This window comes from Salminus brasiliensis, chromosome 14 (genome assembly GCF_030463535.1).
Source record: "Salminus brasiliensis chromosome 14, fSalBra1.hap2, whole genome shotgun sequence".
Classification (NCBI taxonomy): domain Eukaryota; kingdom Metazoa; phylum Chordata; class Actinopteri; order Characiformes; family Bryconidae; genus Salminus; species Salminus brasiliensis.
Window position 1 is genome coordinate 12,840,108 of NC_132891.1, and position 24,941 is coordinate 12,865,048.

The 24,941-nt window shown below is 38.8% G+C and overlaps 2 protein-coding genes across 2 annotated transcripts in view; both read right to left on the reverse strand.

Moving 5' to 3' along the window:
- Window positions 1-6,258, reverse strand: dpm1 (dolichyl-phosphate mannosyltransferase subunit 1, catalytic). Its single transcript, XM_072656579.1, has 9 exons — window positions 6,095-6,258; window positions 4,567-4,666; window positions 3,877-3,910; window positions 3,509-3,585; window positions 3,373-3,398; window positions 3,033-3,128; window positions 1,179-1,247; window positions 970-1,084; window positions 1-714 (listed from the first exon to the last, which is right to left on the reverse strand). Exons 1-9 carry the CDS (start codon window positions 6,223-6,225, stop codon window positions 610-612), a joined length of 753 nt encoding a protein of 250 aa, XP_072512680.1. The 5' UTR covers window positions 6,226-6,258; the 3' UTR covers window positions 1-609.
- Window positions 6,259-8,432: 2,174 nt separating this feature from the next.
- Window positions 8,433-24,941, reverse strand: part of LOC140534946 (collagen alpha-1(XX) chain) — a 36,867-nt gene continuing 20,358 nt past the window's right edge. Inside the window, exons 13-42 of the mRNA XM_072656576.1 lie at window positions 24,335-24,480; window positions 23,570-23,699; window positions 22,630-22,769; window positions 22,371-22,497; window positions 22,115-22,254; window positions 21,341-21,473; window positions 20,758-20,903; window positions 20,366-20,495; window positions 18,847-18,963; window positions 18,571-18,717; window positions 18,398-18,454; window positions 18,277-18,315; window positions 18,037-18,175; window positions 16,860-17,002; window positions 15,703-15,812; window positions 15,350-15,508; window positions 14,065-14,142; window positions 13,840-13,926; window positions 13,154-13,207; window positions 12,902-12,997; window positions 12,755-12,808; window positions 12,619-12,672; window positions 11,330-11,383; window positions 11,151-11,222; window positions 10,933-10,968; window positions 10,752-10,818; window positions 10,411-10,599; window positions 9,879-9,956; window positions 9,570-9,728; window positions 8,433-9,479 (exon numbers count right to left, since the gene is read on the reverse strand). Coding sequence (XP_072512677.1) covers window positions 9,451-9,479; window positions 9,570-9,728; window positions 9,879-9,956; window positions 10,411-10,599; window positions 10,752-10,818; window positions 10,933-10,968; window positions 11,151-11,222; window positions 11,330-11,383; window positions 12,619-12,672; window positions 12,755-12,808; window positions 12,902-12,997; window positions 13,154-13,207; window positions 13,840-13,926; window positions 14,065-14,142; window positions 15,350-15,508; window positions 15,703-15,812; window positions 16,860-17,002; window positions 18,037-18,175; window positions 18,277-18,315; window positions 18,398-18,454; window positions 18,571-18,717; window positions 18,847-18,963; window positions 20,366-20,495; window positions 20,758-20,903; window positions 21,341-21,473; window positions 22,115-22,254; window positions 22,371-22,497; window positions 22,630-22,769; window positions 23,570-23,699; window positions 24,335-24,480 — 3,110 coding nt within the window. The 3' untranslated portion in view covers window positions 8,433-9,450. The remainder of the gene's footprint in view (window positions 9,480-9,569; window positions 9,729-9,878; window positions 9,957-10,410; window positions 10,600-10,751; window positions 10,819-10,932; window positions 10,969-11,150; window positions 11,223-11,329; window positions 11,384-12,618; window positions 12,673-12,754; window positions 12,809-12,901; window positions 12,998-13,153; window positions 13,208-13,839; window positions 13,927-14,064; window positions 14,143-15,349; window positions 15,509-15,702; window positions 15,813-16,859; window positions 17,003-18,036; window positions 18,176-18,276; window positions 18,316-18,397; window positions 18,455-18,570; window positions 18,718-18,846; window positions 18,964-20,365; window positions 20,496-20,757; window positions 20,904-21,340; window positions 21,474-22,114; window positions 22,255-22,370; window positions 22,498-22,629; window positions 22,770-23,569; window positions 23,700-24,334; window positions 24,481-24,941) is intronic.

Below are 24,941 nucleotides of genomic sequence, written 5' to 3' on the forward strand. Positions count from 1 at the left end.
TAGAAATCATGTAAAATATTTATTGATCAACAGCGTAATGTCTCAACATTCATTTTCCAACAGTCTGCAGACTAATGCTGATTGAACCTACAGCATGTGTTGTAATGCTTCAACAGCGAGATTTATGCATGGTGTCTCGTCAGAAAGATATCACTTTACTTGACTTTTGCAATTTGAATGATGATCAGCACATTCTTGTATTATTCATGAACATTTGGTCCTAAACATTTTTGGTGTACGCCCTTTAAAGGTCAAAACTTTTAAACATTTTAGCCCAAATGCATCTATAAAGTGTACCAAGGCCATAGTCTATGATCGGAAGAGAATGTAGGTAGAGGCTACACTTCTACACAGGCCTGGAACCTGCTCAGCATCCAACCACCCCATCCTTCTCCTAAAATGAACCCTTAAAAAAGGAAAAAAGTAGTGCTTAATTGAAGCAGAACATCTACACAGGGCCAATAAGTGCCATAAAAGCTACTATTAGTAAACATGACATCTTTCTCTTGAATTAGACAAAAACTAGTGTCGAGCAAGTCGAGTGCATCAGCTGAGTATAGCATGGCTATGCTGAGACCAGTCGCATGTAACAGATTGTCATGTAGCAGATCATGTTGTGGCAAAAAGAGTGAGCAATCCTTTCAGAAAGGAGACGATTTCATTCCCTCCCAGTTTGGACTCTCCATAAACACGGTCCACAAACGAGATTGGAACCTGAAGAACAAAATGACGAAACACTATTTATATTTACAGGAATCTGAAATGTAAACAATGTGTGCAAAAGAAGAGTTCAGCAAAGTGAAAATGTGACCTGTAAGTAATACTGTGGTAAATGGACAACTGAGGTATGATAACTTTTGATAATACCTAAATAATCTCTAACAAAATGGCAATCTGACAATACAGTGTTCAACAGAGCAAAAGCAAGTAATGAGGCATCCATAAAGTGTAAACTACAGATGGACTGACCTCCCCAATGGAGTAGCCTAGTTGTCTAGCACGGACAATCATCTCCATCTGGAAAACATAGCCTTTAGACACACAGCGCTCTACTAGGCGCTCCAGCACATCCTTCTGATAGAGCCTGAGAAAATAAAACAATCATTGTAAGCAGCAGACCACCACTGTTGTTCATGCAGCTATCAGTAATTATGATAATACAGTGTTGTACCACATACCTAAAACTTCCTGTCAGATCTGATGCTCCAGGTCTCAACAGCACCTGTGTGATGAAATTCGCCCCACGGCTAGAGGCGATAAAAAAAAGAGTATATAAGAAACAGAGATGAGTTACCTTTGATAAGGATAGCTGAGAGACTAGCTCTCCTGTTTAAAGCTTTAAAGGAGTGGTTTGGTGAAATCTAATGTATCTCTTACCCCAGATGCAGTCAATCAGTCAAGCCATGTTTGATATCTTATGCTTGCTTCATTAGTATAGAACAGGGGGTGCTAGGCTAATGTTGCTAACAGACACTGTATTTAGACTGTCACCAATCTCATCTATGTTAAAAAGAAATGTCTCAACCTGCTCATAATGCATCCAGATATTTATTTGTTTTGTACAGATCAACAAATCCATGTTGATTAGGACACAGTATAATTTACTTTAGTTTATAAAAATCACAATTCTCCGCAGAGCAGTTCAACAAAATGATACTCAAAGATGATAATGTAGAACTTTTATGTAACTCTTCATGTAACTTTTATTTAACTTCAATGTTTAAATAAAGGTCTTTCTTATTATTAATAATTATTTGAAACAAATAAGTATAGATGAGTATAGATAAGTGTCAAAAGTGAGAATGCTCAAATATTCAAGATATATACTACTTTTAAGGGAGGTTACGATGGACACTATTATCCCACAATGACAAAAACAATGACCGATAATGATACAAGTGCAATAGCAATGGTGGCTGGAGAACTTTCGGTGATGCATGTTGACATGGCAACACTTCATCACTTACTGTTAGTACAGAACAGGTTTGTACATTAATATTTTGTGTACTAACCTGCCAAACCCGCACTTTTAATATTATATACAGTATATACCTTATAGTAGTAGTTTGTAGTACGGAATTGGGATGCAGCCTAAGTTTTTATTAGCAACATGAGCCTATCATCTATCATTCTCAACTAAAGAAGCACATGTCAGATATTAAACATGTCTTGGCTGCTGAACTGCAAGGGTTAAATTATGCTAATTCGATTTATCATCAGATGCTTCCTTTAATGTTTAATAGGCCAACAGAAAATATGCCTGGGAATAGAATCTTGTTATATTAATTTTACATCACCAAGTTCAGTTACAATGGTGAGGACTTAAACACTAGAGTAGATTTACAGCATCCGGTGCAACTCAGACCAGCTCAGATAAAATATAAATCCATTAAAGATGTAGGACTCTCTGGAGCACATAATGAGTAAAACTATGAACCTATTGGCACTATTCCTAATGCCATGTGCAGGTTGGAGGGTTAAAAAGCCCACTAGCATTGAGCTGTGGAGCAGTGAAACAATGTTCTTTGAATTATGGTGCTCCATCCAGTGGAGTTGGGAAGTTGGGGATGAGGTGGGGTGATTGATCATCCAACAACCTGACCTCATGAACACTCTTAGCACTAAGTGCAATCAAAACTTCACAGCAATAGTTCAAAATCTAGTAGAAAGCCTTTCCTGACCAGTATTCCAGTTACCCCAATAAAAACAGGACACACTCTTTTTAATACTCCTTTGAAGAAAATCATTTTGAAGGAATGAATAAATGAGCAATAGTTTTTTTTTGTCCCAATAGTTTTGTCCAAACAGTGGACTTAATTGTCATTGCACACATACGATTACGATACGAAATTTAGTATGGTAACAATGATAACAGAGTAGACAAAGTGACAGCAGAATAAAAATGATGCAATTTGATACACAGACAACACAAACACAGTGTCTAATAAATCACTTTATGGTTTAATAAATAGTTTTAAAAAAGAAAGCTACATAGACAGAGTAGTGTAGGAGTCAGGTCATTAATCAGTTACCTAATGAGCTTGCGCCGCAGGTCCCATCCATACACACCTCCATCTCCTCTGTACCGTGTTCCAGACACAAGATCATATCCACCTTCTTTCTGTTTCCTACACCACAAACAAAAACTCAGAAACATCAGACCGCGATCAAACCCTTAGAAAACATTATTTCTATTAAAATGCTTTAGTGCCGGATGTTTTGATGTGGTTAACTTAGGATATGAGGCAGATTATTTAAAATGTAATGGCTGACGTGATGGTTTCAGTTGTGCCGTTTGGTGTGCCGACTGCTTTAGGATGTGTCAGATGGTTTAAGCATGTAAAAAGTATACCGTTCCCGTTGCTTACTTACTTGATAAATTCAGGAATAAACTTGGGCTGCAGATAAAGTAAAAAATACATTTACATGATTGATTACATTTTTAAAGATTTTAAAAACACATTTATACACTGACAATAAGAAAAATAGCAGAAAGTGATGTAGTTACATGATGAGAGAGATCCGCATCCATAATAATAATGAAGTTCCCAGTGGCATGCTGAATGCCATGGATGTATGCAGTTCCTAAAACACAATGTAAAGCCCTGTTAGAGGTCTGCTGTGTGTATTTGTTAGTGTTTACTCTACACCAGCGGTCGTCACCTCCAGACCTTGAATCCACTTTCTGGTGCTGGATTTTGTTAATTGTAGGTGTCCAATCAGTTACATCAAAAGTTTGGTTAACTACACGTGTGCACAAAGTCCAAGGCCGAAAGCTGGATTCACCTCTGTTGAGCATGTTCAAGAGACTTAAATAAATGAACATAAATGTACAGCACAAACAGAAAAGGTTTAATGTAAATTGGGTTGACTCACCTAAACCTAATTTCTTTGCTCTTGGTCGGAGAACCTTTAGAAAATAAATAAATAAATAAATAAATAAATAACACTGCATTAAGTTAGAAGTATAGTTTGATTTTGAGGTCAATATTAAATAATAGGGGTGGGCGATATGGTAAAAATATTACCGCAATATTTAAAGACTTAAACTTAAGTTAAAAAACTTAACGATATACAATATTTATTGCAATATTCTGAAACACTATGAAAGTGTTTTAATAAACAGATGCAAATAAACCCAAGTGCTTTACTGTGCAAATAAACACTTACTGCCCAAATAAGGATTTCTATTTTTACAGAGCACCTAGACTTTTACTCAGTATTAAATACATATCACAAAAATATATATCATAAATAAATGAAACACTTATTTTCAAATGGTCCTAACAACATGGTACGGTATAAACCTTAACCACCATCATCAACACCAGCATTTCTATAATATGGTATTCATTTCACAATTGAAAGATGTGCAAACATACTGTACGCAGATATATGCAAATATGTACACTGCAGCTGACACTATAATAACGATAATTCAGTTTTTTCAAGTTTCAACTCAAATTTAACTGAGCAGTGGCTGTGTATATTGATCACTGTACCCTTAGTTCCCATCACCGGTATGAATGACAGAAGCCTGCCAACACAACCCAGAAATGAACTCACAAGCTTATCTTCTCCGTATATTTTCTGTAACTGCTCCGCAATCTGTAGTGTCCCATCAGGGCTTCCATCATCAATGACTATAATCTCGTAGTTGTATCCACTGCACAGAATACAAATGATCAGTGTAAAAAACGCAAACACATAAATGCATGACTAAACAAATACACTGTAAAACAATACACTGTATAGGACAGGTTGTAATACACAACTGGCTATATATCATCATCATCATTGTAAACCGCATGTCTCTAAAATGGCAACTTTACAGAAAAAGGAAAAAAGAATTAACTTTCAATGGAAGTCAATGTAAAAACATTTATTCCAAGTCATTTTAGAGCACTTTGTATTGGTCTGTTTATCATAACATTTTGACACCTGCCAGATTTAAATTCTGGTGCTAGAGTTTTTGTGTCACAGTGACAATATTCTGTTTATAAAATGCTTATATAAAAATAATAAATAAATATATATATATATATTATATCCAATTAAGTCCTTAAATAACTTATTTATACTCAGTATTTCCAGATTACACCAACAGGTCAATTCTATGTGGTTGGTGTGGCGCAACATATATCACCACTACCTGTCAGTGAGCCATTACACCCTGTGGGAGACTGGGGTTCGAGTCCCAGTCTGGGTAACTGTGCTGTGCTGTGCTACTCCAATAAGAATCCTTGGGCAAGACTACTAACACTGCATTGGCCCACCTCTGTAATACGAGTTAATACGAGAAATATTCTGTTACACTAGTACTCCAACAAAGACCTGCCGATACACTGACTGCAAGTCCAATCAAAAGTAAGGTTTGTTTGATATTATTTTGTCATGCATCATCATACTCACACGTTACTTCATTAATGCAAGGGAAATGTTATTTAATACCATGAAACTAATGACAATACCTAGCAATAATACCAGGGTCACTCAGGCCGAGTATAACTGAATAGGTTAAAGGACTGTCCTACTGAAGTCATTCAGAGTGTGACTTCTACACAGTGGTGGTGACAGGATTATGATATATGCTGTCTGCTTTCTGAGATAGTATTTTATGATACTCTTGTCACTGTAAAACTCATTCTTGGCCAAAAGGTACATATGCAGGGTGCTGCAAGACAAACCAGTGCTAAAAGAAAACCTACATTTTTACATGGTTTACCACTATTTTACCATCATCAAGATGCCATATAATAATCCATTAGACATGTGTATGTTGAATGGTGGTTTTGGTAAGCAGATAGATAAAATGGTTATACACATCCAGAGTCCCGGTTCCCCTCAATACCACAATAACACTGTAAATAAATCAAAGTAGCTTAGACCACCCTGCATTACTGTGTTTACATCTCAACGTCTGGATGATGCAGAAATTTGGCAATAAGTCCTCATTTAAGGAGTGGTATAAGCAGTGCAGTGACAGCTCATCCTTAACCGGCAGCTCTGACGGTATTAGTCTGTAGAGACGGAGGCGCTAGCTTTAGCTTTAGCTTTAGCTCTAGCTCCATTTCCACCAGTTATAAACATTCACCTTTCGCCAAAGTACTTCACCAGCAGCCAAACGATCAGAGGCAGGTTTTCCCGTTCGTTGTATGTCGGTAACAACACGGAGTATTTATCAGCCTCCTCTCTGTTTTTCTTCTTACTCTTAGATCCTGCCATGTTGGACAAAACTACACCGCGGATGTGCGTGTAGACAACTGTCCGTGGTAACCGGCGCTCCCCCTGTTTGGTTCCTACGAGCCTGTACAGCACTGTCTGGAGCAGAGGGCCTTGTGTAGTTATGTGGTTAATGAGACTTTCTGAACGTTAGAGTAAATTAATATAATGCTATCCTTATTTATCTTGCCATCTAAACCCATTCATGTCTAACAACTTTTTTTTTTATCACAAATGCAAGAGAAATGGTTCTGGGCCGGGGGATTGCATGATTGAATAATGAGAGTTCACTACATGGAAGTGCCATACCATGAATCTCAAACACGGTTGTGTCCTTCAAAAGCAAAACCCACTTAAGGGCTGTAAAATGGACCAATTCCCAATCCCTAAGACTGTTACAAAACAGTCTTGACTCATTACAATTACACCCGCAAGATATACATACACCCAGCCCAGTAGTCAAAGGCTGTGTCCCAATTGCATACTACACACTAATACTATAAGGTAAATACTATGTGCTAACCTTAACAGTGCAAGTTGGCAGGTTAGTTTACAAAAAAAATATATATTAACATACTAACCTGTTTTCTGCTAAAAGGAACTGATGAAGCCAACATACGTCACTGCAAGTTCTGCAGTCGCCACTGCACTTACACTTCGCTATCCACCATTTTTCCAATAGTTGTTCCAGACCTGAGTAGCTTTTTCATTTCCGCTTCGCATTGCATTATGGAATAATAGCGTCCAATGTAACCACACTCGAAATCCGAGCCATTCTAAGTATGTATCTGGGATATTTGAGTATACTCAACTTTACTCAATGTGCTTTTGTTTGGTTTTGCCCCAGCCTGTCCGAAGCTCGGCTTTGTGGTTTTGTTTAGTTTTGTCCTTGCCCTTTCCGAAGCTCTGCTTTCCCCTTTCTGCCCTGTCCTGTTTTTACACCCAAGCTCGGCTTGTGTTTTTTTGTTCTCCTTATCCCCACTGCTCAGCTGCCTTGGTTTTGCCTACCCTGTTTAGTTCCTGTCTCACTGTCCTGTCCCAAGTTCCTAGTGCCCTGTACCAAGCTCTATATTCCTCCCAGTTCCCTGTTTTGTTATTTTTGCCCAGTCCTGCCTAAGTTGTCACATTAAGTTTGTTTTCCAGTCTTGCCCACTAACTTAGATTAGATCTTAACTAAGATTGCTGCTCCCCTGTGTTATCCTGTTTTGTTTATATTAACCTGTTATATTTAAATAAAGTCTCGCATCGTTCCATCACTGCAAGTGTTTCCAGTTTACTGCCACGCCTAGCCAGCATGACAAACAATAAACAATATATATCTGGGATATTTGAGTATACTCAACCTTGGCACTTAGTACTCAAAAACTAGTTAGTATTAGTAATTAGTAACTATAAGCACCCAAAGTATTTTGCAATCTCTACTCAGGAGTAATTGCTCAAAGTCCTTGATACAGTGTTAACAGCTAGGCTAGATTAGGCCAGACTAGGCTATGCTGCTGTGGGTGGTCTTTGTGAGCTAAATCAGTCAATAAAAGCAGAGTTCAGCATTTTTCTTTTTTTACTTAACTTTCTTACTTTCTATTTACTTTTCTTTTTTTACTTTTACTTATCTTTATGCAGTTACTTTTGGAAGTATGATTAAGCAAAGGGCAAAGTGCAGTTTATGTGGTGGATCAAGGGGCACAATTAATAAATCAAAACAATATACAAATATAGAAACTTGGCAGTGGTGGCTCAGCGGTTAGAGCGTGGGGCTATCATTAACAGGGTTGTGGGTTCGATTCCCGGGCTCGGCAAGCTACCACTGTTGGGCCCTTGAGCAAGGCCCTTTACCCTTTCTGTTCCCCGGGTGCTGGAGTTGGCTGCCCACTGCTCTGGGTGTGTACTCACTGCCCCTAGTTTGTGTGTGTGTTCACTACCACAGATAGGTTAAATGCGGAGGACACATTTCGCTGTACAGTGACAAATACGTGCACCTTTTTAAAAAGAAATGTATTTTAATAACAGTATGCTGTAATTATGTTACTAAAACATTTCAATTACAATGTTACTAGAAACAAAGACAAAAATAATATTTATGGGCCAGGTGTGTCCTGCAGGCAACGCTTTGCGCAGCTCTGGTCGAACAGTGAAATAAAAATATAAAAAGTGAAATGAGATTTATGTTGTTATTTTAATAAGGAATCATGTGTTGACACTGACACATCTGGTATGAGAAGAAATATCTTTATTTTTTAAATATAATTTGGTTTCATACAGGTGCATAACAATTTACTTCTCTTTATCACACACACGTGCTAACACACACACACACACACACACTCATACACAAGTTAAGGGTTTTATAAATGCTTAGACATTTAGAAAACAGTCAGTATTTCAAATTGTAGACATTTAAATACAGTAAATACAGTATAGTGTTAATTATACTACAAGAACTCGATGTGCAGATTCAAACAGAACAGGCATTATGCATATGCAGAACAGTAAGACATCACAACATCATCACAGTGTATTTTCTTTCACCTCTTTTTTATACAGTAAAGGTCAGTTTAAATTCATTACAAGGCAGTTAAATCAGGGAACCCAAAGAAGCGGTAGGAATAATATGCCTTCAAACAACATATCCTTTAAAAAAAAAAAACATAACTTGTAGTGCATAAATACAACACAATAAACCACAGCATTGGTAGCATAGCTTTCAAACATTCTCAGTGCGAAATTGGTCATTATTTAGTAAACAGATGCTATTTTCTCACACGACAACAAAATGGCTAGATCTTCCTTTAAATGTAAATGAAATGATGAGGAACCCTTCTTTAGTGTCAAACTTGAATTAATGCAGCACAATTGTCCCACAATTGAGTCCTGCTCAAGACTTTGCTCTTGTGATTCACTGAACTGGACAGTTTAATTACACATAAAATAAAAACAAAAGGTGGAAAAAAATGACTGAACACAGAATGAAAGACAACCAGAGTTTCTGGAGATGTCGTATGAAGAGAAATCGAAAACTGAAGACGTTTCAGTCTGTAGTTTACATTAGCCACAGTCACACAGTGAGCAGGACTCTAAAACCAGTCTTGGTAAAACATGTCCTTTCCATGCCAGCCCAGTTTTTCTCCATTACTTGCAGTATTGCCTCTTTGCTTCTTCTGTGAGAAAGCAAAAACTCAAGGCCTCAGAATTCAAATGATCACCTAAACAGTTCTCTCACTGTTATCCTAATTATGGCTGGTATCCAAAGTACGGATCCTCTGAAAAAACATTAAAAAGGGAAATGAGACAAAGCATTATTCACAGAAGAACAAGAGATGATGTACAGAGGAAAAGGCCTTTCTACGTACCTGCCAGAGGGTCTCCTCGATGGCAGCCACTACTGTCACACACACCAGGGGGCCCGATCTCACCTGGCTGACCTACTGACCCTGGAATACCAGGAACACCTGATTTACCATCATCACCTCTAGGCCCTTGCATCCCTATCTTGGCTTCTCCAGGGGGTCCTGTTGTGACGCATAAAACAGTGGTTATTAACAGAAGACAGGTCATGGAGCATTCAATATCCACACAGGATTGAATAAGGTCTTTAAATAAATAAAATATTTATATAAACTAGTTAACATTAAATAACAAAGGACATCCAAATTTCATACCTGCAAAGCCCTTCGTTCCTTGTGGACCCTGAACGTTAGCCCCTGGAGCTCCTTTCTCTCCAGGCGTACCTCTGCGTCCTGAAGATATAGAGCAGAATTAGGACTCCAGGTTGATATGTGTTGGTACAACTGGCCTACTCATTAACATATTAACTAAATTTAATTTATTAAAATTCCAAATATAGTTTATCAATTTATCATAAATGTTTAAATAATTTATTTCTAATTTTACCCCAATTTTCTTCCCAAATTAGACCCCCCCATTAGTAGCAATGGCCCCAACACTAGGAGAAAGAAGATTAGCATAACTCCTCAGACACATGTGAAGCAAGCCACAGCCTCTTTTCAAACTGCCGCTGATGCAGCATTGCTAGGCAGGCAATGTGCTTGGAGGAAAGTGTGGCTCCCCAACTCTGATGTCTCTGAAGAACTAACAAACGCCATTGCTGACCATCATCACACTAGGAGTTGTTGCTGCCGATGGCAAGCAGCATGAGCCTGGATTTGAACCATCGATCCTCTAACACCTCACCCTGCTCGCCAGGGTATCCTGGTTTCCCCGGTTCTCCTCTGTCTCCCTGTCGTCCCTGAGGGCCTCTGGATCCAGGAGGTCCCATCCCTCCTGGGATTCCAGGCTCTCCTGGAGGCCCAACTGGTTCTTGGATGGGCACAGGCTTCCGACTAATCTCATTCAGGAAGGCGTCTATCTTCAGCACTTCATCTAAAGCACAGCGACATAATAGGTGAGCACTGTAACACTAGTTCTGGCCTGAACATCACCATAACTTAACTGTACATCCAGTGGGACATGCTTTATGGGTGGTTTTAACTTTATAATCATGGAGGAAAAGAAACAGTGAAGTCTTCACATACTGTGAACTAGCTTTTCACAGGCCTGGGTGACAAGTTGGTAAATGATGGCAAGAGACTGTGGCTCTCCCTATTAAACACAGCACAATACAACCACATCACAGATCACAGTCCAGTGTTTATTTCTAATACATTTAATAGTGCCATGCACAGCACAGAGAGTAACGCTGCACTTTTAACTCACCTTCTCTCCTCTCTCACCCTTACTTCCAGGAAGCCCCTAACAACAGAAGTAGATTAATTAATAACTAATAATAATTCATCTGAAAATGTACCTGAATTAATTAGCCATTAAATGTTACTGACTGTGATAAATATTGTGAAAATACTTATTTTCAATTTCATAATCAAAGTGCCTGTGTATGAATTCATTTAAACACTGTAGAGTCTGTATGTACTCACTGTAGGCCCTACAGGTCCTAGTGAGCCCCTCTCTCCAACTGGCCCTGGGTGGCCAGGCATACCCTGGTAACCCTTTGATCAACAGATACAAGGAGGTGTCAACAGAGTGCAATTGAAATTTAGACAAAGTAATGGTTTAAGTTTGGGTAAGAACAGTCTCTCAGGCTCTGCTATCTTACCCGTGGCCCTGTAATTCCTGGTGGTCCCATATTCCCCTCCACACCTCTGGTACCCTGGTGAGAAAAATGGGCAAGAAACTGAAATATTAAATCACGTAGAACCAACGCAGATTGAGAGAAAGAATGAGAATATAAGGTATACTGTATATCTTAATGAGCTGATGCTACTAACCTTTATTTTATTAATGTATTAATTAAAGTGAAAATTGTAAACAGTTCGTTTCAACAAGACAATCTGATCGATTGAAAGGTTGTTGTATCTGATAACTAAAAACTATATTGTATTTTCATCGTACTTGTATTATTACGCGGAGCTTTAGTTGCTTTTGTCTTGTGCTGTCACTCAGGGTGTAACAGTACATGTATTTGTCCTGATAGGTCAAGGTTTTTTGACAGCTTTCTCTGTAGCTGCCCGCAAACTGTGGAACGGCCTACTGCTCTATATAAGAATGTCATCCACAGTTTTTAAATCAAATTTATTAACTTAAATTAAAAATCTATATTCCCAGACATTTTCCTTTTAAATGGTCCTATATATTTTAGTTCTATACACAGGTAGTCGTCTGTTTTTATTGCACTGTCATATATCTTATCTTAGTTTGATTTCATGTATTCTTGCTTTTGGTTTGTTCACCATTTTATGTTCTAGATCTTTCTTGTTTATTGTAAATTGTACAGCACTTTGGCTGGCTTCTGTAGTCTTTTAGTGCTTCAGAAATAATGAATGACTTGACAATACAGACAGTACAGTTTAGTACATGCAGTAGTACAGAGAATTCACAGTACCTCATAGATTATGTAAAGATTAATGAACATACTGCGAGTGCTCCCTTCAAATGAGCAGGAGTGTTTTTTGTCTTTTCTTTGGGAGAGCTGAACTTTATGTTTTAAATGTTTAAAATAGTCTAAGAGGAACAAACTGAAACACTCCTAAAGCACATAAAGAAATAAAAGAAACTGTGGGTAAATGCCATGATCCAATATTTTTCATGTGCATATCTGACAACATGATGCTATAGTCAAACATAAAATGTAGAATCAGGACTACTTTAATAAATACAATTAAACAATTATGTTATAAATGCAGGTATTTTACCACAGTAGTCCACCATCATCTAAACCTTATTTCCTGCTGGTGTTCAATAAAAACATCAGTTTAAAACATCCGCCAAAGCCAAACAATTATCTGCCAATATGAATAGGATTCTGTTATTATTGTGCTACAAATAACATGACTGATGTGATTTGGCTGTTGGCCAAGTTCTACAGTTTAAATGCAGTGGACTTGCCTTAGGTCCTGCGCTTCCTTCTGTGCCTTTTGGACCAGGTGGTCCTGGCAACCCCTTTAAAAATGGAAAGAGAGTGATGACAAAGGCATAATACCAAGCATCTCAAAATGCATTTTTATAAAATTTTTATACTCACCTGGTTTCCAGGCCGTCCCATATCTCCCTTCTCACCCCTTATCCCTGGAGGCCCCTACAGAAAGCAAGACATTGAAATGTAGCTTTAATTCAGCACCATATGCCCTCTGTTCTGATATGAACTAACTATGTTAAAAAATGCTCATACCATTTTCCCCATTACTGTAATGCCTCTGGGGCCAACAGACCCCATAGGGCCAAAGCCCCCCTCAGGCCCTGCATTGCCTGGGGGTCCCATTTCACCCTGGGATGGAGTAGAGAATGGAAAAAAAGACTCATTAGCTAAACGTCTACAGTCACTGCAGCAGAATGATGATTACTATAACTTTTACTTTAAAAACACTGCATATGCTGATTTGATAAAGACTAGCTGACTGTAAAACAAGTCAAGCAGACCCACCTTCTGTCCTTCTTCTCCTTTTTCCCCTTTCTCCCCACGAGGACCAGGTTTCCCCTGAGGCAAAAGTATTGGGACACCTGCTCATTCATTGTTTCTTCCGAGTATAAAAAAACCCTGCTTTTGTTGGAGTAAATGTCTCTACTGTCCAGAGAAAACTTTTTACAACATTCTGAAGCACAGCTGCGATTGCATTCAGTGACAAGAGTGTTAGTGTGGTCAGGATGTTGGATAATCACTACCTCACCTCAAACTCAAATCATCAACACATCCCAAAAGTATGCATTCCATCATTCAAGAGAACACATTTCCACTGCTCCACAGCTCAGTGCTGGGGGCTTTATACCCCTCTAGCCCTTGTCTGGCATTAGGCATGCTGACAATAGGTTTATGTTTATCTGCTCCAGATAATGTAATGTCTTCTCTACAGGGAATAGACAAGCTGTGTGTGCATTACATCTGTGTCAGCAATGGGTGCAACCTAAAGTATCTGACTGCATTCATTAAAAGTAATGTCCACAAACATTTGGACGTATTGTGTATGTCACAGATCCACAATGAAATAAAACATCTTCAAGTAGTCAGTGTTAATAACTAGAAGCCTAAATGCAATCATTTTCCAAATGTTCATTCCCTGATCAACCCATCAGGCATATCCATATCCAACAGCAGTGATGTTGTGAACTTACCGGAGGGCCAGTATCTCCAGGTGCTCCAGGGATGTCGGAGGTGCAAGTGCATGCATAAGCAGGAGCAGGACAACTCTCCTCATCTCTCTGCAGGAACATGACCATGGTTAGGTACTAAGTCATCACTGAATCACCCACACATTTGCCTGCAGTATTTCAATTACATACTCATGGGCTGATGAATCTAAGCTTTCTTTAACTGAGCAGGTGCATATATTCCCTCACCTGGGCAGGCAGGTCACAGCATGTGTCCTCTGAGGCCCAGGTAGTGTTGCACACAATCTCAAATGACTGAAGTTGAAACTGAGGAAAAGCAGAAGAGGAATTGTTTCAGACCCATCACGAAGGAACTTCTGTAGAACGGACTCTTCTTTATTTGAAGTCATGTGTTGCATTTTTCTTTTCATAAAAGATCATAGAAACAAGTGAAAACCCGTCCACCGCATATCAGGATATTTTTCAAAACTCCTTCCGTCCGCATAAAAACGGAGCTTCATAAAAACACTGATGTTACAACGCTTGCATTTTCTGGCTGTTTTAATATTTAATAGATGGAAATACGGTTCTATTTAGATCAAGAATCCGTAATTTTGTGATTTGCATAGAACAATACAGTACAGAAATGTGTAATTTGTGATTAAACCACTGTGTTTTCTTCCTTTCTGGTGTTTTATGTGGTACTGTCGTCCCATACAGGGCTAGCATGCTCATCCAAGTGTTTTTGTCTCTTAGTGGGTGTAAAAATATGATAAAGAATAGAGGGAAATATCTGACTAAATATGGACAGGTCCTGAAACTTCAATCATTATTACATTTCTGTCTGTGAGTAGAAGAGAGGCATTGAGAACTTGATGAACATTTTTTATGTTTTTGCAATGTTCTTCTCATTCCTTAACATTGAAACAAATGGTCCAAATAAAAGCCCAAAGTGCAGACCCAACCCTGTTGAAAATTGAATGTACATGTCCTTTCATGATATCACTCACCCTATTTGGACAGGATAAAATTTACATAGGCCTCTGGGGTAATTCTCTTTCATGTAGACTCCACGTTAATGTGTAATGTGTGTATCAGCCATGTCTTTCTTTCTCATCTTCAAAAGAAATTCCAGGCAATTATCTATTGTTTTTTAACTAAACTCAGCGTGGTCTTTTTAGTCCTGTCCAGATACATATCTCTGTGATTTGTTGTACAAAACTGTTTTTTTGGCAGTTGCTAGATATTGTATTTAGTCTCCAAGCACACATATCCGATGATCCGAGAACCTCTAATAGATATTAAACACTTTCCGAATTGTAAAACAAAAACATACAGAAATTAAAATAAAATATCAAATTGTTGTTGGAACTTTACTTCTTGTAATATTGTTATCATCTGGATCTGAGAATAATATCACTGAATAGACATGTAATATTCTCCTGATTAACCAATCCAATTCCAGTAGGGCTTATTTTACTTTTAGAACAATGGGCCCAATTTTCTTTGTGTTCATGAAGTATATCACACTCACAGCAGCAGATCCACTGTTGGGCCCTCGGGTCCTCATCAGTTTGCCCAGCATTTCAAAGCCGTCAGTAGGTAAAGCTCCCAAAGGACGGGCAGGTCTCTCTCCAACCCGGCGACAGTCCACAGACAAGGACACACTCACCTGACTCACCGACAGATGAATCTGCCAAATTAAGAAGAGATTTTTTTTATAGCATCTCCCAGAAAAGTGCTCAATAACCAAGTTCAATGTCTGATGGGGTGCACAGTCCTAAACTCACATTCTTTGAGTTTATCTCATTCATTTTAGCTCACACACAGTTTTCCAAAGTGTCGTAAGTTTCTGTCACAGTTTCACACACTGTCACTTCACCTCACCTTGTGGAAGCTGCCATAGAAGAGAGTGTGAACTTGGGGCTGGTCAAAGGTCAGCTCCTGTACCTCTCCTCTGTAGTCCAGACTGAAGTACAGCAGCACTTTTCTTTCAGCTGACAGCCAAAAAAAACACAGACACCAGATCATTCCTGATGGAGCTGGCACTTATGTGTAAAATTTGTGTATAAGAAGGTCATCAAAACTACATAAGGGAGTGCCTTGTCTAGTCCAATCATCTGAGACGTTACAATGAGTAATCTGTGTAAGACTGTGCAGACTGTCTTAAGCCTAGTTAATACTTACCTGACAAGCCCAGATAAAACGGTTAAAAATGTTAGAAAAGGCAGGTCTCTAGTTTTAGAGTGCTAAATTCTGGTGAGTTTTACAACATTTATTGAATATTACCTGCACCATTTCTATGCTTGATTAATCAACACACATCAAGCTTAGAAAACATTTAACAAATGGCAGAATTGTGGAGGAGAGAATTTCCTTTTTCAATAATCTGAAGCTTACACATCAATCTTTGGCTGCAATGCTACAAGTTATAAAATCACAAAAGTAAACAGACTATGAAAGATTCCTGGTATAAATGAAATGGAGTATCAGGTAATAAACCATTAGCTCAGATAAACAGCGAGATACATTAGATTGAAAAAATCAAATCAAATCAAAATAATCCCAAAAAATTTGCATTCAGATAATATCTAGATATACTTTGACCAAATTCTGCTTGCGCTTGCTATTAAAATGTGTCACAACTGAGACCAGGTGAGATCTGATTTTACTTTCCCATGTAAAATTATTGACACATATTTTATCTTCATTTTACTTCCTGTATAAACAATCCAATCACCATAAACACACGTTAATGTCATGTGTAAACAGGCTCTTAGAGTCTGAAGTTGTATGTGTACTTTCACATAAGTTTAGACTCTTAGTTATGTGTGACCCCGGTTTTATTCAGTGAGCTATCACTGAATAAAACTGCTATCTACAACATAACTAAATCCCCATCATCTTACATCATTAGATCAGTGTGAACTAGGCTTAACAATCATATGAGTGCTGTAACACTTTCAGATCTATAGTCCCCATTACGGGTCTTTCAGATATTTGGAAAACTTGTAAAGAATCCGCCCACGCAGCCCAGTACTCACGGTCCACCACTACCCCCATCTTGGGCTGGAAGTCGTTGTCTGTGAGCTGCCAAAGGGCGAAGGGCTCCTTGGGTGAGTCCTGTAGCAGACGGAAGGCCATGCTGATGGTGTGCTCCGGAGCAAAGCCGGCTGGGTGGATGAAACTGCAACACACCGAAACGTATATGAAATATATCTGTTATATTTCTCTCATTCTTGTTTCCTTATTTTCACGCATATCGTCACCATGACAAATGAGGTCATTTTGAGAAACCCAAAGGACAAGAAATTCATTACATAATGAAATGATGATTAAACAGTCAATCACTATAACATGCTTTATGACATTCCTTATACAATTAGCTTGGAGGCTGGGATACAATGACTTGTGTATTTGCTAATTCCGTAGAAGAAACTGCCACTTTCAACCCTTTTACTCATTTCAAGTCATTAGGCTACAACAATTAGCTTGAGATGGATTGACACATTTTGCATGCAGGTGCTGACATTACATTATTATGAAAAGCTCTTTGGGCAAATTGGCATTCAGAGCCAATAGATTAGAGAAAAGATCATTGTGAGAGAAAATGAGGGAAATTAAATGTCCATAATACTGAAGGTACTTATTATACATACACTTTATGGGGTGGTGGCAATGTGGAATACATATTATACGGTTGCAATTACTTCTATGATCACCTGTGAATCAAACCCACAACCCTGTGATCAATTACCCACTAATGCTTTTAGCGATTACCCAAACGTTTTACTGAAATTTCCAATGTCCAAAAAAAAATCATGTGAGTCTTGCTGGAGTTGCAGCACACTCCTGTCTGTCTTAACTTAGCGTTTCTTATTTGTCTTAACATTCTGATAAAATCAAATTTGTTTATCATATGTTTTGAGCCTTGGCTCATGCCAATTGTGATATGGACCAATAGGTAAGCTCTCTACAGCACCATACAGGATGCTTTTTGTTTTTTTGGGTGGGGACTTAACCCTCTCTGCACAAGAAGCACTGTACCATGGCTGGGCCAGTGATCTGACTCTGGCATTCTAAGCTGTGATATGCAAAGAGTACTCTTTACAGTATATTTCAGCCCTTACTCTCATACTGGTCCATCGGGACATGTTTACATGACATAAAAGGAAGCTGTTGTTCTCAAATAGTAAAAAAGAGTGTTTATGAGTGTCTCACCCTGTGCTCTGCGTTAGCTGTGTGTCTCTGTAGAGGGTGTAGCTGGGTAGAGAGCTGAAGATGAAGGGCTCTGCTGCCACGCCCTCAACAGTGGAATGAGCTCTCTGAGTGAGACCAAACGCCTCCATCATATTAAAACCTGGGACACACACATACATGCAGATATGTGGTTTCTCTTTAAACAATGCCAATGAGGCCATTCTTTAAAAAAAGGATCAAATGTGTAATTCAGAGGTTCACCTTTAATCACATTGTTCCTAATGGTGGTTTCAGGACACACTGTAAAACAGAAACAACACAGGAGATTATGCTTGTCCAAATCAGCCTGTTCTAGTCTACAAGTATGCTGTTGTATACTCACTTTCATTTTGTATAGGATGTAGCTTAGGAGGAACTTGTATTCTCACTGGTGCCACAGCTGAGAGGGAGTTACAGAGAAAATAAGTATTAGGACAGGATACTCAGATACATATTTATACTGCATATTTATTTATAAACATGGAATTCAGAAATGGAGCTGAATTGTAGTCTAACCTGTGGGATGGAGAATAGTGACAGCAGCACTCTCTACTGTCCCCAGACGGGAGTGCACGCTGATGCGATACACCGTTTCTGGCTGCAGCTCAGAGAAACAATGACTGTTGTTGGTGGCGTCTACAGTGTCCTCCTTTGTGTGCTTATCTAGGCACATGTTAAAAACTTATTACACAGACACAATGTAATATATTTAAAATATACAGAAAACACATGTGTAAATGGAGGGTAAAAGCATGCATCACTGCTGTACAATAGATTGAGCAGTACTGGTACCTCTGAGGGCCTGGATGACAATGTGGTATGCTGTGACTGCTACTACTGGCCTCCAGGACACGCAGATACTGGAGTGGTCAGAGCGTACCACGCTCACACTGCTCACACGCAGACTGGCTGATTTTGCAAGAAAAGCAAGAGGAACAGTGCTGTCAGCTGAAGTCGTGCAAGAGTTAATATGTACTACATCTGCTTGTGTGAATGGGACAGTTACCAGTTTTAGTGATGTACTGAAGTATGAAACCCAATTATGACTATCTGTTAAATCTGGCACACATTTAAAGGTCACAATAAAAGTAAGCAGCCTCCTGTCATGATTGTAACTTTGCTTTAAAAAGTACTGAGGCTACAGATAAGGGTTTGTAACATAGCTAGCTAGAATTTACCACCACAATAGGCTGATTTGTCAAATTTGTCTCAATAATGTTATACGGTAGACTATATCAAAATGTTTGTGGACACCCCTTCTAATGAACGCATTCAGCTACTCTAAGTTGCACCCATTGCTGGCATTGAGCTGTGGAGCAGTGAAACTGTGCTCTCTGGAGTGATGGTGCTCCATCCAATATTTTTGGGATTAGTTGGGGGATGAGGTGGGGTGGTGATTATCCAACATCCTGACCTACTAATTCTCTTGTCGCTGAATGCAATCTAATTCTCTCAGCAATGCTCCAAAATCTAGTAAAAAGCCTTTCCTGGACAATAGAGACAGTTACTCCGACAAAAGCAGGATGTACTCTTGTCAAACATCCATGATTTAGGAGGAAACACTGAACTCTGGTACAAAATGCATGTATCTACAATCTCCATTATCTCTGCACATACAACACAACTGTTTGAATTTACTGTCAACACACAGTCTATTATTAATGTCTGAAGATACCTTCTGCACTGTGTTTGGACAAGTTTTTATAAAACTGCTGTATAAAATATTCTAATTAGACCACATGTCTCCCACATCCCCAAGGTAAATAATGTCTTCTGCTGCAATCTCCATGCATATATAGTGCTAGTTTCAGGGGGGTTCCAATACACATTTCAGGTCCAATATGATATTTAATTCTGACATCAATATTTAATATGCTTTTGGATATTGTACATGTCACAAACACGTTGATGCCTGCTGCACTATCCAGCCACTTTACTCACTTTATTGACAGGATGCACAGAGATGCTTAGTTTTGATCACTGGCACTGCTTTTTACAAACCAAGAAAACCAAGCAAGTAAAAGACCATTAGAAGAGGCTAAGGAGCATATAGGTAATGCTGTTGTAAATTTAAACATTTTTCCAAAACTGTACTGAAATAATAATAAATAACACATTTTTAATGATTAGTTTAATATTCATATTAACTGTAGTTCATTATTGGTGCTATATATTGTCAGTATAATGTCATTATAATGAAAACTGGGACAATTATCAGTTGTACTTTTTTCATTCTTGATACAAATGAGAGACTGTGTGCTTGTAAGAAAGCAAAAGAGAGAAAGAGAGAGAGAGAGAGAGAGAGACTCACTGGTTTTGCCCTGTGCTGAGGCACTGCCTCCCTCTCTGTTGCGGTATTCAGCAGTAACCAGCACACTGTAGCGAGTGTCAGGCTGCAGGGACTGCAGCAGGACCCGTTGTTCACTGCCTGGCAACGACACCTACAAGCAAAGTCACCCCAAGACTACATTACCCATGATGCAACACAGAATCCTCTGCAAGATTTATATATTATTCAGCAGTGAGTCTGCCTGCTTGCGGTGCAGTATTACACTCATGTAGATGGAGTTGTTATGGTTGTGCAGACTTGTAAATCCACAGGCTGAACATTTTAGGCAACAAGTCCTTCAGACTTGAGGCCATAGATGTGAAAGTCAATGTAAAAACCTTTCAAACAGAATAAGAAGTGCAGAGAGCACTCACTGTGTTTTCTCTGGCCTCTCCTCCAGTTAAAGGTGTGTAAGATACATGGTACTGCAGCACATGGGCATTAGGTGGAACCCAGCTGACCAGCATACTGACTGCTGTCTCCTCAGAAATAGACACAGAACTGGGACCTCCCCCTGATACTGGGACAATAGAAATACAGCAGAAATAAAAGATTCAAGAGTGTTTTATCATGCATTATTTATATGTGTACATGTATGTGGACAAAAAGGACAAAGTAATCCCTCAATTTCCAATACACAGGCAAATTATATGAATAATATAACACATTATTTCAAATACATTTAAATCCTGGAGGGCTTTTTTTCATTTCCTGCTTTATTTTTTTCTGACATCAATTATTTTTAAAGCCTTACATTGCAGACTGATTATTCCGTTCTTAACATTGAGTAAGATGTTGCTCATTGCCTTCATTATGACAATCTGAGCTAGAAATAATAAAATATGCAGGGGGAAAGATCCAGCTTGGCTAAAAAGCTGGACTCCAGTGGCAGGTATACTTTAGAATACATGATTCAGTCCTGTACGTCTTGTACTTATGTCTATAGTGTATACTCACATGTGCTGTATCGTATAGCCACAGCCTCACTCTGTGCCCCATCACCATACAGAGCAGACAGTGAGATCTGATACTCCTTGTCATCCTCAACCCCTTCCAATATGGCTCCCTCACTATCCCCATCCACTTTCAGCTGGGGACACAGCCACACAAAAGATCATCAACCACAGATATCCAAAAACTTCACTTAACCGGATGTGGTTTGAGGGAAGTGGCCAAATATATGCTAGTCAGCTGAACTTCAGAAAAAGGACAAGTAGTGTACTGTAAGAAATGAAAAATCAATTTGTGAAATGTAATTAATAGAAATGCTTTGTCTTGTGAGGGAAAAAGTCAGGACACCCTTTGCCCTAATAGCTGGTATTCTATGGTATTTCCTCACATCTATGTGGGGAAAAGGTTTTTCCTACTCCTCCATGCAGAATTCTTCAAGCTGGGTGATGTTTCAGCTTCTCTGTTTGATAGATGGTCTCATACGAGATTCAATGACAGTTTTAAATCATCAACTACATAATTGTGTCCGAAACAATAGTGGCGTCCAAAAATGAAGTGCTAAATTTTCAATGCACTGTAACAATGGATATAGAACGGACATAGTAATAAATGAGGGAGATGCCTTGGTTTTGCATTTCTATTAATAATATTTTACTAATGATTTTGAGACATTTCTTCAGTTCCAATATTGTTATTGTTATTTCACATGTGTATAAACTGCTCTTTTAAGACACATTTCAACAAATTCAAATGCTGGAAGTGGCGAGAGCTGGTGCTAACCTGCCTCAAGTCTCCTCCACTGAGAGAAATCCATTTAATAAGGTATGAGGTCACGTCATCTGCGGCTGCCTCCCAGCGTACTGTTAGAGCACTCTCTGAGTAGTTTGTGACCCTGAGCTCGGAAGGAGCAGGAACCCTCACTAAGACAGAGGGCAACAGTTTTGTTAGTCAGGAATGGATCAACAGAGGCCGAACAGAATAGCAAGAGGTGTCTGGATCACAAAGGCAAAATGTCAAGAGTATGTGTGTAACTTACATGTGGTAACATTGGCGGTGAGTGGCGTGGACAGGCCCTTGTCATAGTGTGACTGTACAGACACCAGATACCTGGATAGAGAGGCCAGATTCTGCAGTAAGACCGTGTTCACACCGGTCACCTCCACCTGTATGAGAGAAAGAGAGAGCAAGAGGAAGAGGGAAACAGAGATGTTAATAAAAAAAAAGTTTAAAAAAAGGAACTAATAAATAAATAATAAGAATCTCAGAAATGTTTCACAGAAGTTTTTGCCCTCCACCTGTTTGACATCACTGCCATGATTAGTGCTGTAGGTGATGCGATGTGCAGGAACACTGACTGCACCAGGCATCCAGGTGACTTTCAGGGCGCTGTGACTGACCATAGGGAACTGCAGACTTAGAGGTGAGGGCAAGGGGACTAGAGAGGGAGTGAGTGAGTGAGTGAGTGAGTGAGAGTGAGAGAGAGAGAGAGAGAGAGAGAGAGAGAGAGAGAGAGAGAGAGAGAGAGAAACAAAGACTTTAAGGAATCTGGGTAGTAAGTGTAAAACACTAATATAAGAATAAATACAAATAACATTCACACAGAAAGTATCATCACTGTTTAACATCACTGTGAACACTGAACCTCTCCAAAGCTCTCCTCATAGGGGTCCAGTGTTACTTATAGTTATCATCCAACACCTGGTTTAGTAAATCAGTAATTATAATGTTAAATTTGGTGAGCTGGTAATGGAACTGTACTGGCTGGGGACATTCAAGAGGAATCTGGAACCAAGCTTTGTTCTTCAATCTAACTCACAAGATTTTAACTCCTCTCTTCAACATGCTTGATGGTTGTTACTGTATTTATGTTAACTGGCTTCGGTTCTAAGGTGATCTGGAGTTTCTATGAGCAAAAACTCATATTGCAGAGATGAAGGGTTTTAAATAATGTGCTTAGGTGCCTAAAACCTAGGTACATGTCTTAAGGTGTGGCTACAGAAAACAAATTAAAAACTAGAACTACAAGTACTTCCATTTAACATTTAGTAAGCTTTAGAAAACTCTATATAATCTATTTCTATATAATCACGGATTATATAGATTTACAGTTTAATTCTGACATTTTCATTCTGACATACTTAGCCTAATGGCTCGTCTGGGGGGCAAAACATTTTTATTACACACTTCTATTATTAGTTTGGTTTATGTCGATATGGTCAAGATTTTAGGATTTACATGTGGATGCAACGGCTGTGATGGGGTCACTGGGGTCTTCGTCGTACAAAGCGTACAGCGTAACTGAATAATCTGTGGAGGGCATCAGATCCTGCAGCTCCACATCTGTCTCATCAGCCCCAAACTTCACCTGTCACAGAAAACACACACAAGCACAGCTGTACTTCACATCATTCAGAAACAGTTACTTACAGTTGGGTGCATAAGTATTTGGACAGTGACAAACTTAATTGTAATTTTGTTTCTATACACCACCAGTGGATTAGAAATTAAATGTGAGGCTACTCTAACAGCACACATCTACACCAGGTCCATGGTAGGCCAGTGGCTTTATTCCATATCTTTCCTTAGACTTTTTCACTATTTGTCTGTTACTTTTTCTACTTATTACCTAAACTCAGACCTCAACTCACTCGCATTGTTCTGTAGTCACGTAAACAGACCGAAAATTCTGAAAAGGGGAGAAGGCTATTAGCACTCAAGTATCTTGTTTGTGTGTCACTGAAAGGATAGAAACTGGTATAAACACATACCAGCAGGATCTTACTAATGCACATGTGTTTGCAGTCAAACTGCATATGTATGGAGTAATTAACAATGGTGTAAGAACACGAATGTGATCTTCAACTGAGAAATGTTTACTCAGACAAATTATACTTTAGCTAGGTTGTGAACATACGCACCCACAAAAAAATGCAAATGCTATGGAAGAGTGGAGCATCACATTAATTACACTTCAGGGCTACTGGAAGAGGCTAGACTCACCTCCCGTGCATCATCAGGCTCCCCATCCGTGAGAGCAGAGTACAGTGCCATGTACTGAGTAGCTCCAGGAGCTGGCCTCCAGCGCACCCGCAGAGTGGTGGGAGAGGATGCACTGACCTCTAGAGAGTGTGGCATGGCCAGCGGCACTGAAGAATAAAGGGCAAACATTAGCAAGTTTCAAATAAAATAATAAAATATAATAATCACAGTATACAGTGTAGGCGTAAACACAGTAAAACAGTTTTCCAAAAGGTATTGTTGTTCAATATTTCAGGATTTATTCAAACAAGAAGTGAATACAATGATAAATGATATACTGAAATTACATATTTACACACTCTGTGTTAGGTTATGTGCCTTTATATTTAATCTCCACTTTTAAAATATGATAAATTCTGGATATTTATTTTATTATAACAACAAATATTCTCAATACTATACTCTTAATAATATAGGTGCTTCAAAAGGTTCCTTAAGCGATGCCATAGAATATCCCCTTTTGATTCCAGAAAGGGTGAAGAAACTTTAAATTGGTAAAGAACCTTCACATCAAGTTAGGGTTCAAGTTATTCGTTCTTATACATCTCTGCTACAAACATGGTTGTAT